The sequence below is a fragment of the Lontra canadensis genome, unplaced genomic scaffold (genome assembly GCF_010015895.1).
Source record: "Lontra canadensis isolate GAN:19392208 unplaced genomic scaffold, GSC_riverotter_1.0 scaffold6, whole genome shotgun sequence".
Classification (NCBI taxonomy): Eukaryota; Metazoa; Chordata; class Mammalia; order Carnivora; family Mustelidae; genus Lontra; species Lontra canadensis.
In genome coordinates this window covers 8,451,992-8,472,474 of record NW_022631000.1, presented here as the reverse complement: position 1 = coordinate 8,472,474, position 20,483 = coordinate 8,451,992, and the positions used below count along the sequence as shown (strand labels likewise).

The 20,483-nt window shown below is 40.4% G+C and overlaps 1 protein-coding gene across 9 annotated transcripts in view; it reads right to left on the bottom strand.

The window, feature by feature from the left end:
* BBX (BBX high mobility group box domain containing) overlaps positions 1–20,483 on the bottom strand; it is a 273,737-nt gene that overhangs the window by 93,839 nt on the left and 159,415 nt on the right. For all 9 annotated transcript variants that reach the window (XM_032852106.1, XM_032852108.1, XM_032852111.1 and 6 more), the window contains 2 exons: positions 6,341–6,511; positions 494–733 (listed from right to left, as the gene is read on the bottom strand). In XM_032852106.1, coding sequence (XP_032707997.1) covers positions 494–733; positions 6,341–6,511 — 411 coding nt within the window. The remainder of the gene's footprint in view (positions 1–493; positions 734–6,340; positions 6,512–20,483) is intronic.

Here is a 20,483-nt window from a genome sequence, read left to right as displayed (position 1 = left end):
ACAAAAAACAAACAACAAAAAAAACCCCAGGCTGAAGCCCAGTGATTGACGTAGATACTGTAACAAGGTTACTTAGTGTTAGAACTAGATGAAGACTCTTTCTTCCCACGACTGAACTAGAGCAATGTAAGACTGCTGTCTTAACCATGGACATTCTGACAGGAGAAGCTGGGATCCTAGAAAACTTTTTTTTAAAAAACCCCATTCATAATAAATAACTACTCATAAAAATCAACCCCTTACATCAATCTGTAGAGTATACACCATGAAAAAACCTGGCAACTGATTGCTCTTGGCACCTCCACCAGCATCTGGAAGGTGGACTTGGAATTCAGGAATAGGAACAAAGCTCTTGGGTTTTCAGGCTAACACCTGATTTATCCCAGGATTCACCTTTGCGCTGTTACACCTTCAGCAGGGACTCCATATCTGAAGACTGGAAGTACGGGATTGCTTGCTCACAGCCAACACATTGCTTGTCATTGTAACCTACCTCCTTGGCCATGTCTGTGTATTTCTGCTTTTCCTTTGGCTCTAGAACAGCCCACCAATCAGCCAGGATCTTGGTAGCACCTCGGTTATCAAGCCTGGGGTGTTCCTGACGTACAAGGGAGCGATGACGTTTGCAAAACAAGAGAAATGCATTCATTGGTCTCCGGGCTCGCTGCTCTGGCGATTCATCATCAGTCTCACCAACATCTTGCTCTAGGCCATCGGCCCCAAGAACTTGAACCTGTTATGAACCAAAACAAAAGCCAGATGTTTAACAAATCCTGGACGGTTCTGCATTAACAGTTAGTTAGTTTTGGTTTTCAAATTGTGTTTTTTCTTAGCTCCATCTAAACAACTTCCAAACTGGAAAAGAAAATAATCAACAACCACTATTAGTGGTTGGTAACCAACTTACAATGTATTCTGCTTAGTTTCTATAGCAACCTGTGCATGTCTCTATTATAGCATATATTATTATGTTATGACTGCTTACATTTTTTCCCCTCACTAACCAGTGAGTTCTTTGAGGACAAAAGCTCTTTTACCTTTACAACCACAGCATCTAGTTCAATGTCTAGTATATATATAACATCAGTACTTAACTGCTCAATAAATACAGAAACCCATTCTGTGATATATGGGTCTCAGGAACAACAACAACATTCACAAAAAAATACATGAATATCAGCTGTTTCTCCTCATTGGAAAGTGCTTTTCTATAGTTTGTAATATGAAATGTTTAACATAAAAGTAGGTAATAAAAATTTAATACAGACTATTCAATGTTTTATGCACACCACAAGTGGAACCTCCTACTATAAAAATCAAAATAGACATTTAACATTATTTGAAGGAGGAACTATGTAGTAAATATTCAAGCTTGTAAATATCAACCTTTCTTGTTTACTGAAATGCTATGATGAGAGGAATAAATTCCCCCAGGCTTAAACCTTCAAAATCGATTCTGAATCCTCCCTTTTCCTAAGCATTTCATTCAACTCGAGGTCTTCAAGAACTCCTACAAAGTGCTAAACCTACCCATTCCATCTGTGTAATCGTCATTTCCAGTGTCCTAGCCTATAGCCTAGGCTTTCTGCTTCTGATCCCCTACACTGCTTCCTGCACATGGCTGCAGATACCCCTGATCACCGAATCTCAGGATATATTAGGATTGTTAAATATCTTCTAAAGCGAAAATATGCTACTGTGCTATTTCTTGGAAACAGTGCAACCGTGAACAGAAGTCCAGAAGGCTTATTAAAAGAATCTCTTTAATTTCTTGTTTCACGGTTAAAATCAAGGATTGGTTTTTAGTTGTTAGTAATTGTTAGTCTGCAATTGTTAGTAGTTGTTAGTCTGCATTATATAGTAGAGCCTAAGTTCTTCAACTTGAGTGGGCAGTGGAATCCCTGGAGGTCTTGTTATAACAGAGATTGTTATGTCCCATTCCCAGAGTTTCCAATTCTGTAGGCCTGGAGTGGGCCTTGCTTGAGATTTTGTATTTCTAACAAGTTCCCAGGTGATGCTGATGCTGCTGGTCTGAAGATCACACTCTGAGAACCACTACTCTAAGGCAACCACATTCTTTTACACCATGTTTACTGGGCAACTGCTACAGACACTTGAGGACAAATCACTAGCTTAATCCAATTGGGTATGTTTAAAAGGTCTCTTAAGTTTAAATTAAGTATTACAAATACACTTAATTAACCATTCATTATCTTCAAACAAAACAGTACAGTGGAATAATCTTGAAGTCATAGCTATATGATTTAGAAAAACATGAGAGATCACTATTGGGCATGAAGGCTATAGATTCAGCTTCCCCATTATGTCCACAACTATTAGCAATGATTTGCATTTGGGGGGATTATTTACTTAGCATTCGGAATCTAAGAAGCTATAGAAAAATCAAGGCATAAAAAGTATATTATGTATACTTTTTAGGTTGAGGAAGTAATTATAGTTTCCCTTCAGAAAAGATTTTGATTCCATTACTAAATTATAAAACTCAAGCCAAGAGCTGGAAAAAAAAGATAAATAAGACAAGATCCTGGACCAAGGAGCTTACTGTTTGGCGAGGGAAGAAAGATATAAAAGCGAATGAATTAAAAAGCAGTACGATGATGATTACAAGGAACCAGTGTGATAATGAAGCACCAGTGGATGGATGAGAATACACTGAAGTCTCCCTAGAAAATGTGCTGTCTGAGCTAAATTCTGGAAGATGAATCAGAATGTGTCAGGCGGGTAATGGGGAGATACAAAAAAACTAGAAAGGATTAAGGCTCTATGACTACTAACTGATAAACAGTTCAGTAGCACTGGTACATCTAACATTAGAACACAGATCCAGGACACGTGGTTGTAGAAGTAGGTATGGATGTACTTTATGAAGAATGTGCTCTGTCTTATTAAAAAAAAAAAAAAAAAAAATCATACTTTTAATCCTATGAGTAGCTACAGACTGTTTAAAAAAAAAAATCTTGGGACAACATAGGTTATCATATTTTACCACAGATAATTTTGCCAAATACGAACATTAAAAAAAAAAAAAAAAAAGTTTTCAGGACATCTGAGTGACTCAGTGGGTTAAGCGTCTGACTTTGGCTCAGTTTCATGATCCCGGGGTCATTCCTGGGATCCAGCTTCAAGTCAAGCCTCTCCTCAGCAGAGACTCAGCACCTCCCTCTTCCTCCACCCCTGCCCCTGCTTGTGCTTGCTCTCTAAAATAAATAAAATCTTTTTTTTTTAATATATTATTTATTTATATGACAGAGAGAAAGAGATCACAAGTAGGAAGAGGCGGGCGGAGAGAGAGGGGGAAGCAGACACCCCGCTGAGCAGAGAGCCCAATATGGGGCTCGATTCCAGGACCCTGAGATCACGACCTGGGCCGAAGGCAGAGGCTTTAACCCACTGAGCCACCCAGGTGCCCCTAAAATAAATAAAATCTTTAAAAAAATGTTTGCAATTACTACTTATTGTGAAAATTATTTCATTAAATTAACTAACCAAAAAGTAAATAAGCAAATGAATAAATAAAATTAAATAAAAGTGAAAAACTATCTAGGCTTCAATTTTTCTTTCACCAGTGGCCAAATACTACCTTGTAACAAATCAACACGAATACCAGACCAGGGTATGGAAACCACAGCTAGATACAATGGAGAGCCATGCGTGGCTGTAAGCATAGGAAAGACATTTCTAGTTCTGTATTTTAAGGTAAGTCCTGTCAACAGAATAGAACATGAATTATAATACCAAAAGTGTAAGCAAACCAAACCAGAGGAACCATTTAAGAGACTATTCCAGCTGTCCAGGTAAGAAAGGAGACAGGGCGGAATCAAGGCCATAATGAAGAGAATGGGAAAGTGAGAACAGAAAGACTACTTACTTGTGACATAGAACCAAGAGAGCTGGTGTGCAACTGGACTTAATAGTTAAAAAAGGAAGAGTGCTGGGGCGCCTGGGTGGGCAAGTCAGTTGAGCATCTGACACTTGTTTTCAGCTCAGGTCTTGATATCGAGGTCATGGGATGGAGCCCTGAGTCGGGCTCCTTGCTCAGTGTGGAGTCTGATTAAGACTCTCTCTCCATCTCCTTCAGCCCATCCCCTCTACTCTAAAACAAATAAGTAAATCTATATATTTAAAAAAAAAAAAAAGTAAGAGTGTTTTTAGCTTCAGTGGCAAGACTCCTTCATAGACAACAGAGAATGTTTTTTCTCCAATGAGAGCGATGAGATCAAGTGGGGAGCAGAACAATTTGTACCAGAGAGCCTAAATTCAAGGTGGCTGTCATCAGAGAAATCTTGGTTGGGAAATGAACTGAGGTAGGAATACAAGGAGGCAAGACTAGGAAAGTGGATGAGATCACCATGTGTGGACGGAGAAAGAAGGGAAGTCAATCACTTCATTCTTTCTCTTTTTAACTGTTTACTGGGCCGCTGACAGGGATGAGGCACTCTTCTAGGTGGTGCAGGTAGAGCCGTAAAGCAGAAGAGTGGCACAGACAGCCTTTCATTTGGCAAGGATCCCTCTGGCTGCTCTGCTGGGAAGAGACTGTGGAAGGGCAAGAGCAGAAGCAGGCAGAGGCAGAACACACTGAGCTGCACCAGAAACGGTGGCGGCGTGGACCAATGAGGCCATGGTGGCCTTGCTAAGGAGAGGTCAAGCTGAGAACACACGCAGGAGGCGCGGCTGAGAATCTTCTGATGGCTGGATAGGAGACGTGAGCAGAAGGAAGAGAGACCAGGCTCCTGGTGTGACCAACATGGAAGTCGGGGGTCCCCACTTACTGAGGGAAGACGCAGGAAGGTGCACTTCAAAGCTTCATTCTGAACACATACGAACTGAGGCTCTGACCTAGGATCTAAGTGGAGATATCAAGTACATAGTTGAAACCACAAGTGCAGCGTTTAAGACAAAGGTTCAGACGGCGCGAGAAATTAAGAAGCCCAGGGAACACCAATACCTGAGGGCAGAATCGTGGAGGGGCATCAGCTGAAAGAAGCTAGGACTGCTGCTGGGAGAGAAAACAGAGATCCTGGGACAGACAGAGGAGTGCCTGCTGCAGGAGGAGTAAAGCAGGAGACCGCCTCAAGGACCACGGGACCAACACTGTCAGGATGATCAGATCGGGATAAACTTGGCAGTTTCCTCACACAGAATTAATAACACTGGTTTCTCTAGAAAAGGAAAGGAGGAGGAAAAGATGGGCAAGAAGTGAAGCAAGTGTGTGGGTGAGCAGAGGAAGCTGAAGGAGTCACTTCAGGCGGCCTCCATTTTCTATGTAAAAGAGTAGGAAAAGCTCAGGGAGAGAGACCATAAAGGGTATCCAGGTAAGATGTCTGAGAAACAGGAAAAGCAGAAAACATGGTTTCTCGGAAGCTGACCCAAGCCTAGAACAAAAGACTGAATGGATGTCAAAGGCCCGAAGAACACTAAATCATGTTTATAAAAGTTATAGTGACACAAAATATGTACTCACTGATTCTTCTAATGACCATACATCTATTCAAAACCTGCTCTGTGCCAGGCACCAGGTCAAACAGGAGGACATTCGGGGCAAGACTTTGTTCTTCCCCAGCTTACATTCTAGTCTGGCAAGACAGACATACACAAGTACACAGCTAAATACAAGGTAAATGGTAAATGCCAGGAAGAAAACCCCCAAACTTGGAATGCACTGGGTGGGAGAGATACCTGCGATGAGAAGGTCCCATCTCTTGGGGCAGTAGTCCTTGTCCTGAAGGCTGAATGGGGCGGAGGAGGAACCACTTATGCCAAGACTTGGAGGAATGTGTGGCTTTCTAACGTCACCTGCCTGGTTGTGCGACTTTCTGAGTAAGAACTGGCTCAAGCATGAGAAGAGAAAGGGGGATGTGGAAGACCAAATGACCAAGGAGGCTTGGTAGGGGTGAGGAATGCCAGATGCCATGAAGGCTGAGGCACAGGTGAGGGCCTGGGCAGCTCTGAGGCTGCCTTCAAGGTTAGACTGAAGTGGAGGGAGAAGCCAGAGGAGCCACGGGGTGGGTGCCAGGGGAGCACAACAAATTTTATGAATTTCCCCCATCTCCTCTGCATTTGAGTATTACTGTTATTACCTGAAAATCATTAGCTAATTGACAGAAAGACAATCGAAGACGGCTCTGTTTCTGCCTCAACTACTAGGAAGTACAGATACCTCAGGAGTCACTGATATCTGCGGTAAAAAAAAAGTAAACCCGAGTAGTTCAATAGGATTCAAGTTACACAGACTTTTAGAAATGCATCATTCTCACCACCCCTGATCACTGTCATTTCTGGAATGAACAGTCAAAACTTCTCTATTAAACAGAAGAATTACCTTATCAATATCCTCCTCTTCGTCTTCCTCCTCCTCCTCTTCTGAAAAGTCCAGCAGTTTCTTTGCTAGCAGTGGGTGCCACTGAAGACACTTTCGTTTTGGTCGTTTTCCAGCCCTTTCTCCTTCTGCTGAATGATCTTTATTTCTATTACTGCCTTTCATTACTGTGACCTGTGGTAAGGGAAAAAAGGGAGAAACAGAGAGAAATCAAAGTAAATTTGATTAAAATTTGTTTATTTAGCTTCCTTAGCTTTAATTGGATTACAGTTTTAATGACTAAAGTATCTACCAGCTCAGGCATTTACTGGATTCAGTACGAATTCTAAGTACATAATCAAACATTCATTTCACTTGGCTAAATGGAGCTAATAAAATTTGCCTTTTATGAAATCTACTTCCTTCCACTCCATAACTTCAGAACTCAAAACCCAAACAAAGCAGCAGGAGGATTACAAGTTACTGTCACCTGTTCGCACTGACTCAGGGTAGGGCTGCTCAAAGTGGTGCATCAGAAGAACGTGAAAAGACAGTGCCCAGAGAACAGGCACTCCCAGAGGTGGCCCTCCATACATTCTCCAATGGCTCCTCTTTTATTACAGTAATTTACGTGAATTTCGCATTCTACACTATGATAAATCTGAGCTTGGAGCATTATTAAATAAAATGAATACTTTGTAAGAGTCAAATGTTTTGGATTTTTAAAAAACCATTTCACAAGACACACGATTTTTAAAAACTAAGAGCGTGCAGCCTCCAAGGACCCAGCGCATGAAGTCACGTAGGTCACCTAGCAAGATGAGCACCCTCTGCACCCATCCGTGATACAACAAATCACAGGCATTCCTGCACCTTTCCTCACATGGGCACCAGAATCTGGTAACAAAGTTTTGCTACCAGGCTTTTTGCTGTTGCTCTTCCTTTGAGAGGTGGCTGGCCCAAACAGCTAAGCAGTCGCCACCCTATGGATGTGAGAAAATCTTCAGAAGACCCAAATTCTATGTTACTTTTAGGTGACTTTAAAAAAAAAAAAAAGCTTTTTCTCAATGATAAAAACAATACACATTCATAGTTTATGAAGGTGAACATAGCACAAAATGAGGTTCGTATTCTCCATCATACTAGCCCCTAGTATGGGGGAGCCTAGAGGTAAACTACACGTCAGTTTCGTATATGCATTCCCTCAGGTATTTTCCTAGCTTAATAGTTCTCATTCATTCATTTTAAGTAATAATGTACAAATCATTGTTTATACATACTCATGCCAACATTCAAATAATGTTATCGATTTACTGAATGGCTCACACGGACAGTTATAAACACAAACACAGTTGCTGAAATCACACAACAGTAGCCTTTTGGGTCAGTGTAAGTGTGCATTGGTCCAAATGCTTGCAAAGTGGTATCAATAAATTTGTTATGCCATGTTGCTAAAACTAGGATTTCATAAAGTTTCTAGATTCATCCAGTTCAGAAGCCTTTAAAACAGTACGGCACAGGCAAATTTATCCTCTGTCCTTCACCGTTTATGGATTTAGGGTCATGCTTAGGTCTTCCTCATTTCTAAATTTTAAAAAAATCTCAAACAACTCCTTCCAGAACCTGCATGACTTCATTATAAAAAATAATTTTAATATTTGATCAATCTGTAACTCAGGAGATAGGGATTCTGATAAAGGAGATAAGGGTCTGCCTTATACTTTTTTCCCCAAATAACTAGCCAAATTCTGCCAGAGTTATTTATTAAATAATCCAGCTTTCTCCCACTCCTTTGAAATGACACTTTTATCGTACACTAAATTACTATATCTGTATACAACTATTTCTGAATTCTCTTCTGTTAATAATCATGCCCCTCTAACCTGTTTGCCTTTCCTTTGACTAATTTTAAAATATCCTTAGGGACTGTATCACTCCGTCTTTTTTTATATACAAATATACCAGTAAACATAGCCATTTAGAAATTTTAATTTGCATAGATCATGCTCATCTAAGTCAATCCACCTTGACTGTTCCCATTTTGTAATACCCATGGTATATTCCAAAATAAAAATGTATAATGCAATATACTCAATCATTTCATTATTGATAAACATCCAGATTATTTCTTGTGCTGAGTAAAATCTTCATTTTAATAAGAAAATTTTTAAGTCTTCATTTTGATAAAAATCCTCATCAATTTATCAAATGCTATGTCCAGTCAAAGAAAGGAGGGAGAGCAAAGTAAAACATGTTCCTATGGTCTTTTTAGAAGGAAACTTCTGAGTATCTGAAATAAGTGTATGCTGCCTCAAAAATATAGTAAGTTACTGAAAACTCTATAGAGAATTAGTTATCTGGTATGCTCTTAATAAAGGAACAAAGATTTCTTATGAACTGATATAGATCATTTAACAGTTCTCATTCTATCTACAAATAAATCTTGGCACGGGCAACCCAATTTCCAAAAATACCAATGCTATATAGATAGAAGAGGAAACGGTTATTTTTGTGGCTTATAAATCACTTCAGGATGAGCTGCATGAGTGGCAATTAAACATATATGGGGGTCCCAATATTTTATGAGATAAAACATTTATTTATGGCCTTTTCTTTTCCATTAAAAAAAGTCCCTTTGACATTTCTTACTAAGGCTGGTTTAGTGCTTATGAGCTCCTTTAATTTCTGGCTGGGAAACTTTACCTTTCCTTCAATTCTGAATAATCTTGCCAGGTAGGTTATTCTTCATTGTAGCTTCTTCCTTTCAACCCTTTGAATCTATCATGCCACTCCCTTTCTGGCCTGCAAATTATTCTACTGAAAAATCAGCTGATGGTCTTACAGGAGCACCCTCCTATGTAACTAGCTACTTTTCTTTTGCTGCTTTAAAGATTCTCTTTAAATTTGATTTTTGACATTTTAATTATGATGTGTCTTGGTATGGACCTCTTTGAATGCATCTGGTGGGGGCTTTCTATGATTCCTAGACATAGGTGTCTGTTTCCTTCTCCAGGCTGGTGAGGTTTTCAGCTCTTATTTCTTCAAATAAGTTTTCTGCCTCTTTCTCTCTTCTCCTCTGGGACCCCTATAATGGGAATGTTAGTATGCCTGATATTGTTCCAAAGGTCCCTTAAACCACCCTTATTTTAAATTTTTTTTCTTTTTGCTGTTCAGCTGGAGTGATTTCTACTAACCTGTCTTTCAGATCACTGATCTGTTCTTCTGCATCATCTAATCTGCTATTGATTCCCTCCAGTTGTATTTTTCAATCCAGTTACTATATTCAGCTCTAATTGGTTCTTTTTTATATATTTTTTTCTCTTTGTTGAAGTTTTTACTGGGTTCACTCATTTTTCTCCCAAGTCTGTTGAACATCTTTATGACCGTTATTATAAACTATTATTTACCAGGCACACTGCTTATCTCTGTTTCATTTAGTTCTCTTTCTGAGGTTCTGTCTTTCATTTGGAGCATATACCTTTGCTTGACTTTCTGTGTTTGTTTGTATGTATTATCTGTAGGTCACTTCAGTCCCCTGGTCTTAAAGGAGTGACCTTATACAGAAGTTTCCTGTGGGACCCAGAAGCGCAATATCCCCCTAGTCACCAGGCCCAAGTGTTCCAGGGGTGTTCTCTGAGTGGGCAGTGTATACCCTCCTGGAGTGGCTAGGCTGTGATAGCTGGCAGAAGGGGCTGGTCCCCAGCCTGGCTGGCTGCAATGCCCTGCCATGACTACTATGATCACACTAGTGGGTGGACCCTGACCCCAGTACAGATGACTGACAAGCCTGACCACAGCTATGCCAGTGGGTAGGGCTAGCGCCTGGTGTGGCTGGCTGTGAGACTTGGCCACAACTGCTGCAGCATGCTGGTCGGGGGGAATGCCTGTCTCCCTGAGTGGCAGCTGCTTGGTGGGGGTTTTGATCCATGCTGAGGTTGTACATTGGGTGCAGCAGGGCAGGGTATGGGACACAGATAGAGGTCTCTGCCAGGGCCTTTTGCTGAATGCGGTGAGGTAGGATCCACTGGACGGAGATGCCAGTCCTGGACAAAGTTTCTTGCTGGGACAGGAGCTGCCTGTGGGGGGCAGAATGGGTGCCCCATTTGCAGGATTGCCGGTCCCAGCCAAGGCTGCTCATCAGGGCAGGAGCTGCTTTGGAGGGATGCCTGCTAGGGTGAATCTGCAGAGGAATGCGGGATGGGGGGTGGGGGCTTGAACAGTGCTTGCCGACATAGATGGAGAATATCAGAAATGGCTGCACAAGAGACAGACCTGCTAGGTAGAAAGAAAGAAAAATGGGGCCCTCCAGTGCTTCCATTCCCAGAGAAATTTCCTACCAATCCTTGCTGCTTTGGCACACACTCTAAAAGTAGTCAACAAATCTATCCTTCATGGATGGCCCTGGTATTTTCCAAACCCCTGCCTCCCTAACGGGGTCTTGGAGCAAGTGAGTTTGTGCATGAGCTCTTAACAGCAGAGTCCCAGTTTTCCTCAGCCCTCCGCTTACCTATGGTTGAGCCCTGCTGACTTCTAAAGCCACATGTTAGAGCCTGTCTTCCCAGGGCAGGTTCCCAGGATGAGCAGTTGCCCAGTGTGGGGCTGGACCTCCTTGCTCCTCAGGAAGAATCTCTGTGTTAGGAATATCCCTACTGTGTCTCTACCCTGCCTGTCCTTCTCAGAGTGGATTTTTCTTTTTAGAATAGCAGAGCTGTTCTGCTAGTCTTCAGGAAGAGTCTTCAGAGAGAGTCATTCCATATACAGTTGTAGTGTGGGTGTGTCCATGGGAGGAGGTCAGCTCAGAATCATCCTACTCCAACCTTGTGATCCTATCTTTGTTTAGGTTACATGTTTTTAAAATAGTAAAAGTAACCAACTGAAAACTGTAAGCCAAGCAGCTATACCAACTGGAGAGGTCAAAGTGATTGCCAGTGCCTGGAGAAAAATATACCTTTTAGTCTCAAGGATTTTGACTATGCTATTTAATTATGTATGAATGCGTTTAAGTGTATGTGCCTTTATGTATGTGTGTGTATAAAATTTTAATATTCAAAGAGAAAACAGAATATCAAGAATAAATTAATGAATGGTGTGTATATATATGTGGCTTTGGGGATCAGAATAATTACATTCACATATGATTTCTTTCCCATGTAGGTGACATGTAGCCACTACAAATACTGTGTGTCTTCACTGATAACCCTCCAAACTAATCTCTCCCTCCCAGAAATCCACTAGACTTTAAATTGCTAATGACACCACATTTTCCCTTGAATTATCATTATTCGGGTATATCCTACCTCCGTCACTAGGCCTTTTTTTTCCCCCTTTATAATCCCTCATTATTTACCTTTATATGCTCAGAAACATCTTGGCTCACCAGAACATCAAGATCAGTTAGTCGTCACGGTTGTTACAAGCAATCATATGAACCCCTGCCCTAAATAATGGTGATGTTTTTAAACACTCGAACGGCTTCAAAATGAATCCCCATCTCTCTCATTCCCCTGAATTTAGACATTCTTTCCTGAGTAGGAAACAAAGGGGGGGGGTTGAGCTACATGTAACTATGACACACGGGCCAAGGTGGCATGTGGTGCGTGAGAACCACTGAGCGCCCTGAGCTGTGTAAGAAATAAGACCAACACCCCCACAGCTGCATCTAGAACAAAGTAAAAGTGAAAGAAATCTTTTTAGCATAAATTAAAGATGAAAAAGTGCACAAGTGAATTGGACATAATGTACTTCAGAGAAGAAAAGTATAACTGATGTATTGGGCATGAAATACCTCAAACTATAAACTGGATACTTTAATAATTTATAGTTACCTAATTACTTTTTAATTCCTTACAGGTCAGTTTTCACACTGTTGAGAGAAAGTAAGAGCTGGGGGGAATGGTCCTCCTGATTATCACTCAGAAGTAATTAGAAACTAAGAAAGAAGAATGAAAGAAAAGAAGAAAAAGAAGAGTAAAGAAGGCAGAATTTTTGAGACTTAAACCCATTACTCCTCTTATTTCAACAATAAGGAGGAGGGAAGATTGCTAATTGTTGATAGTCACAGGGGCTTACATTTGTGATTATTTTGCTCCTAAAAGCCCCACATATTATAAAGTTTGGCTTCTCGTCCTTGACCAAGGGCAAATCAAGTTAATAATGTATATGCAATAAATGAAGAACTGGCTGACGTATTCAAAAGGGGTCATCCATTCTGCACTGCAACTCCAGAATACCTGAAATGAGGTTATTTACCTATCAGTGGACTCTGACTCAGTATCTTCAAATTATGCTGCTAACATTATCAAGTGATAGAAGCTGAAGGTCCCTATCCAAAATACGGAATATTTATTTATCTTGTGACAACAAACCAATCCATGTGGGTCTTTCCTCTGCCAGTATGAGTGACTCTAATTAGATAATCATTGTTCTGAACTAAATACAAGTCAACTTGGTGATAAATTAGAAAAAAAATTTCATTTAACTGCATTCGAAAGCAAGCCCATTCATGAAAACTTTTTGAGGTCAAACTTCATGAGAAGTTTAAAGAAAAAAAATACCACAGAAGAAACAGTACAAACCAAACACCACATTTAACAAAAGAAAATTATGGAACATGGCAGGCCTCATTTAGAATCCCACGTCTACTGCTAACTACTTGTTGTGAAGTTATTAATCTTGATGGTATTTCCTCCTATGTTAAAACAGTAACAGCTCTACTGTGATAACACTCTATATACATAATACCCAGCATAGAACCTGGTGCCCAGAAAGTTCTCATTCTGTGTTAGTAAATCCTTCCTCTTCCCACAAGCCTTTTAGAGGGAGTATGGGATTTTAACTGGCAGCATCCGCTTGCTGAAATTCAGCTGAAGATGCTGTTCAAAAGAGAACACATGTCTCCCCATTTAACCATGGTCCATGTGCTTCCCAGATGACAGAATTCCCCAGACTCAGAAACTGAAAAAGAAAGATAGAAAGTTTCCTTTCCTTTGTCTGAGTGATATACAGTCAGAAACAGTTCCTTAGCACCGTCATAAATTTTGTGAGTAAGATCCTCTCAGTCCTTCTATCATCTTGTCTTACAATGTCGGCAGTCAGTACACCTCAGCCTTTAAAACACTGTATGAATTTAAGGCTGCCACAGGGGTATTTTAAGCTGTTTCCTAAATGTCCAATAAAATCCCATCCAAATCATATTAAGGAAAACTCAGACCCAGTGAGACAGGGGGGAAGGTAAGAGCGGCCCATGAAATCCACTGTTAGACACCACACATGCGAACCACAAGTAAGGACTCTCCTGGGTCCCATTAAGACTGCAACACTTCATTTTCTCAAGTCTGCAGAGAAGAGGAAAAACCACCCCAAGAAACAGTGACAAAGAGGTAGCTCTAGAATTCCACACAAATTAGACTGACCTGCTTAAAATCTTCCTGCCAGGAGTCCTGCTGCTTTAAAGACACACCTTGCTTCTATCTTTCCTCGGGGGTCCTGCTGACAGAGCAGCTGGCAAATACTCCGGCTTTGAAGCCTAGCTCACCCTAACATTCTCCCATTTTCTGTCAAAGTTCTTCTCATCCTCCAAGGCCCAGGTCACATATTCCTTCCTGTCTACAGCTTTCTATAAAACCTAAATAAAAATTCATCACCTTGTGCTCTTTGACCATACTTGATCATATTAGGTCAAGCACTACCAGTGTTTTACAGTTAGTTTTATCTATGCCAAGCTTCCCCAGACTGCGAACTTCTGGAAGGGAGATGCCATGGTTTCTTCCTTTTCTGTCCCAGGGTGCAGCACTGAGCCTGGACACAGCCTGTCACTTCCTCACCTAACACTTTACCACATGTAACAGCTTCCTGGAATGATGGGTTCCTATGACTGATCTTTAAAACAATACTAATACACAGCTAATGTTTATTAAATAGTATTTGCTATGCCTTGATATTCATCATCTGATCGGATCCTCACCAGAATCCTCTGAGGCAGCTACTACTATGAATCCCAGTTGAAGAAGCTGAGGGTTAAGTAACTTGCCTAGAATCACATAGTGAGCATCTGAAGAGCTCACAATAGAATGGGGAGGCCTAACTCAAGAGCTCAAACACTTACGGAGGAAAGGGGGCTCTAAGGTAAAGCCTTTGGGCATGCCCACTGGCTGTTTGTTCTACGGGCCATGGATATACCAAAAGGGCTGGAAAGTGAACACTATCAGGGTTCACAGTAGAAAAGCAAAGGGCATACATATGCTGACGACTCCGGTAACAAATCAGATTAACTCTAAAATTTTTTGAAGAGAAAAGCCTTACATGTGCTAATCTTTATTATTTATTGTAATTCTAATGACAATTCTAAACTGTAGACAGATTAAATGAAAAACATCTCACTCAATAAAGTAATACTCTCCCTTTTAGAAGCAATTCAGTCACTATTCATGCAGAGTGTCTTTAAAAGCGCTCTTTATTGAAAAGCAGTAGCTCTTCAACTTGAAACTTTAACTCTGTCAAGATGTTATCTATACGCTCTTCATGAATACTAATAAGGCACCCACTATTCAAAGAAGGGCTTAGCTGTACTGGTAGTGATGGTCCCTGTGCCCTTACTTCATGAAGGCATATGTATTTTAAGATCTCTAATACTTATGCTCCCTGACATTTAGTCTTAGGAGAGCTTAATTTAACATGGTTCTCCAAATGCATGCTGCTCTAGGCTACGGAGAGAGACAACAGCTATCTTGAAAGAGATGAAGCACCAAGATGGGAGGCTTAGGAAGAAAAGACTGTTTACATACAGAATTCATTAACAGGCTGACACGTTCTCCCCCATATCCTTCAAACAGCCCACCTCTCTGTTCTCCTGTAATTTTATATTGACGTTTACATTTTATTTAGAAAGTCACCAAATTCCTATTTTTCAACAGACCTAGCATGATGCATTCACCTTCTTTTAGTTTCTAAATTAATCATTTTTTTTTCTATGTACTTATTACATAGTTAGGACATAATTATCCCATTGACAAAAACCTAAAGCGCAAGAGGACAAGCTCATGGGAGTCTCTCCCCATTGATTCTCAGAGCAGCCAAACACATATTTATCTACCACCTGGTAAGGCTTTACTTCCCGTTCAGCTCACCACCCACCTCTGCTCTCCTGCTAGCAGGCATCTGTTCTGTTTATCACACCTGCCCTGTGCTTCTGCTTTCCCAGGCCTGCACCTGTACTCTATACCGTACCCCCTTCTCCACAAGCCTCTCTGAATTCCCATTCCTGAAAACCTTTCTTTACTTCATCCAGCTCGTCTCTTTCCTTCCTAAGCACCTTTTTGATCACCCACACTTAATGGCTGTGCCATATTTTTTGACACTTGACTGTATAACAATTAACATTTTTCTGTACAATATACACATAATGATTTCATGTGAATTCCTCCCACAAAGACTCTTAAGCATAATGAACATGCCAGATGCTTTTTTCCAGATCCGTCACAGCAAATGTCCCCATGCTAGATGGGAATAGATGCTCAGAGAATACGTAAAAAAGCAAACACAGAAACAATACTTTCATGTTTCCTAATTACGCTGTCTTTATGTTGTTTTGCTAAAAGGCAGAAGAGATATAAGACTTGAAAAGGAAAGAGGCAGAGAAGGAAAAATAAGAACCTAGGAAAGGCTGTTCAGAAGGACAGAAAGAGGTAAATTGACAAGGAGATCTAAGAAATACAATGAAATCGAAGTCCCCACCAAACAGCCATTCATACTGGTCTGAACACATGTTCTAGGACCTTTATTTCCATCATTGGTTAGTTGTCAGTGACTCTCGTTACTCTCTCAAAATAGCAGGTCCTAGTACCTTCAGCCCACCAGCTCTCCTTCCTTTCATAATCCGTCTGCTAATAAACCTCTACTCTGAACTTGTCCAATCACATCTATTCTCTACGTCTGCCCCAGGGCACTGGCTGCTCCCTGGATCTGATGCTACCACACAGCTTCCAATCCCAGGTGGATCTTCAGGCTCATCGGCAACACTTTCTCACTTGTCTTATCCAGTCTTACCTAACCTACAGTTCCCATTACAAATTCAGGTTCTTCTCGACCCCTATTGATGATGAATGAAGATAAGAGTAATAATGAGATAGGTGCGCCTGGGTGGCTCAGTGGGTTAAGCCTCTGCCTTCAGCTCAGGTCATGATCTCAGCATCCTGGGATGGAGCCCCACATTGGGCTCGCTGCTCAGCAGGGAGCCTGCTTCCCTCCCTCTCTCCGCCTGCCTCTCTGCCTACTTGTGATCTCTCTCTCCGTCAAATAAATAAATAAAATCTTAAAAAAAAAAAAAGAGTAATGATGAGATATATATGCATTGTGTAAAATGCTTCCAGAGATATAATGCTTCTGTATACATTGCTTTCTTTGGGCCAGAAACTAAGACCTACTTACTGTCTTAACTCACAATGAATCTAAGACGTAGGTACTATTATTATCTCCTCTTCACACATAAGAAAACTGAAGCACATGCAACATACAGTTTGCCTCTTCTAGTTTACAAATTAACAAAGCGTTTTTAATCCCACACATTTGTCACATGGGTAGGACATAGTTACCACACTGGCAAAAAGCTGAATCACAAGAGAACAAACTCACAGAGTCTCCTCCTTTACTGCCAATGCAGTGGAACACATATTTACTGGTCACCTAATGAGCTATGCATTGTATTTATAAATTATATGATGTCCAAGATCACACTGCTAGCATCCAACTGGTAGAGCCAGTATCTGAACTCAGGAGGTCTGGCTTCAGAGTCTTGCTCCTGACCATTATACAATATTGCCTTCTAAGAATGTTTACTACCTGCTAAACACTTTACATGAATTAACTTCTTTAATCCTTGATAAAACATGAAGCAATTAAGAATGACAAAGCTTCAGCAACATGCCTGAGCCACTGCCAGGATTGGAGGGGGAACCTGGATTCAGACCTGGGACTTCTGCCCCCAAGAGCTTTCTATCACTTCTCCATACTGTCCTTCCCACCACAATTCTATCCATTCTAAGAAAATGACTCTGCCTACTGGTTAACAAGAGGGTCTTCTTCATATGTGTAAATTCTCCCAAAGCTCCATAGTCTCCCAATTGTCTACCAATGACAAAAGTTGTTTCTTTCTTCTTCTATCTTCTCTCTAAGGCAGAGATTCAAGGTCAACTCCTTTCACTCTCATTATGTACTTTTTAATCTTCTATCCCACTGTGACCTATCCCACCAGTGTTTCAGTTTCTTTTTTTGATGAACTACTGATAAACTGTTCCTTCTAGTTAATACCTTCTCCTTTGGTCTATATACCATCTCAAGGCTAAAGCCCTCTTAGAATCCCCCCCCCTCCCTTTAGCTAATCTTCTTTCATTTGGTACAAACTGGCCTCCAGCCACCAAACCAGGAAGACTGCCTAACTCCAAGCAATGCCCCTAGCAGCCAAGATATGGCCTGCCTGTACTAACATGGACTCTACATTGCACTTTACTTCTGACTGGGTTTCTAATTTTCTTGGTTCCAAACCCCAGGATTAATTTGCGAGAAAGCTCTCCAACTCATTTCAACTCTGCCACAGGCTCTGCCTTCTCAACCTCACTCTTATTCACACTCATATCTTTGATTTTGAGCCTGGCACACAGAACTGGACATTCCTTCCCCTTCACACAAATACCCAGAAAACGTACACATATCTCTTTTTCTTTACCATAAGTACAAATCTTTTGCAATGGCTTCTTGCCCAGGTATCTAACTTCTTACCCAGTTCTGCTCCTTCTGCCTCGTATATGCGGTGCACACCTCTCCATCCCCACCACGCTGATTCAGCAGTCCAGTCTTCTTGACTATAGTTACGCTGACTTCCATTGTCGACACCACAAAGGTCTGCTCAGGTTCCCTTCCTGCACGAATCTCTTTAAACAGTCCCTTAATGTCCTCAGGAAAAAGTCCAACCTTCTTCCTTCATTTAACACACAAGACTCTTCTGTCTTGGTCTCTGCTTGCTTTTATGGCTTGGGTGTCCTTGCTCTGTTATCACCTTAAAAGTTCTGCCCACAGGGAGCCACATGCCATCATCTAGAATTTACCATGGACTCTCACCTCTCAGCATATGCTCTACTGTCTCCTCACAGCGGGCCTCAATCCTGCTTCAGAGCTTAGCTTGGATCTCACCTCAGGCTTCTATGGGTCCTTTCTAGTCTGAGAGAGGTGCTCCCTAGGGGTCTCTACTGTACTCTGTACTTGATAAGCCACAAGGAAGTGGCCCGACTCTAACAGAAAACAAAGGCGGCATAACGTTCATCATGGCATCTCAGGACCTGACACTGAGCGGGGCACATTGTGAGCAAATACTTGCTCAATGAGTGAGCCCCGGGTCTATTACCCGAAGTCTATTCCTACCACTCTGCCCCCTCTCCTCATGGCCACGGCTTCTTTTCTACATCCTCACCATGTCCTGTCCTTTCTTCCTGCTCTGTGACCCTTCATCCCAGAAATTCCTAGCACCCACTCAACTAGCGTATGCAAACTGCCAAACCGCAACACCTGGGAATTTCACTTGTTCAGAAACAGTCAAAACGACTCAGTGAATAATTGTGACCTCGTGAGAGAAATAATTATCCATTCCCTGTTCTCTTGTCTCCATCACCCAACACTGAGTAATCTCCGGTGCACCAGTTTACATACAAACCCTTAGATTTTAAGAATGATCACATGTATTCTTAAAAAGTAAATGTATTATACTTCATCAAAAACGATCAAAGTTCAAGAAATTCATTTTTCTGTTTGTATGACTTAGTTTTTATTTTAAAATAATAAAAGGTCTGGAGGCCTTCCATCATCCTGCTCTCTAATTATAACTCAAAAGAAAAAAAAGGACAAAACCCAGAAACAGTCTTCAGTTTAAAAAAAAAAAAAAAAATCAATAATCTGTGATTATCTCTACTTGAAATCTTTTTTCTAAGGTACTGTTCTTTACTCTAAAAAGATGGCTAATAACTTAACAGCTAAATTTATTTTACTTAATAAAACAAAACCTGTTTTGATGGTTATTAAAACGAAAATCTTAATTTTTCCCAAAGCAAAAAAGAATCAATATCCTAGTAGTCAGAGTATTTATTGAAATAGCTTATCTCAGCTTCTGCAATGTCTTACCTGCTTTACACTTTGACACACTAGAACTAAGTTAACTCATTATTTTCTAGGTTACACATTACAAGGAGGTAGGATGTTGCTTATCTTTAAATTCCCAAATACTCAGAATAGTGCCTTGAATATAACACATATTTAATAAACATTACTTAAAATGTGTGAATTTAATGATGTTGTATCAAACTGCACATTTGCTGAGAAGTTAATTAGAATGCATAGGAAGCTTTGATACATTTATATTTTCTGCTTAGAGTTAAGAAGAAAACCGTATGTTTCATACTTGCTTCACCACTAGGTGAAATTTCTTCTTAAATGTATTCCAATTTTCTGACTTAATATATATGATACAAAAATTCTTATTAAAAGTCCTAACAGTGTCCTGTTCAGAACATTTACCATTCCCTTTCTATTCCTCTCAGGTGGTATATTCCTTTAAAGTGTTTGGGCTGAATGTACTCTAACCTCAGTGACAAATACAGAAACCTTGTTTTTATTTTTAAAATGTATTAAATTTATGGCACTTGTTTTTAAAAGTTCTTCATACCATAAAATTAATACACACACAGAAAGTTCCTATTTGTATATCATTTGGTTTTTTTTCCCTTTTTAAAAACCAAAGTAAGAATATAAATAGCTAGAAATTTTGGTATCAATTTTAGCATGAGACAGTTTTTGTATCCTCCTTCCTTCTGTTTTTCTCTCATTCACAGTCTGAAAATGGGATTACTGACAAGATACACATTTACTGAGTCATCTTTGAGGGTTTTTTTACTGCCCAATTTACGTAAATCTCCCTCTGCTGGCCAAATTTTTATCTTCGAGCATCCTATTTAAATACAAAGTTTATGCTTTATAGTGAAAACAAAAGCTCCTCTATAAAGAATAAAAAACTATATAAACCTGGAAAATTATTTTAAAATCTCTTCTGTATCATTAAGCTACGGTGTTAGCTGATTTTAGAAGTAATCATCCAAATATTGAGTTAACCAAGCAATTTTTTAATTTG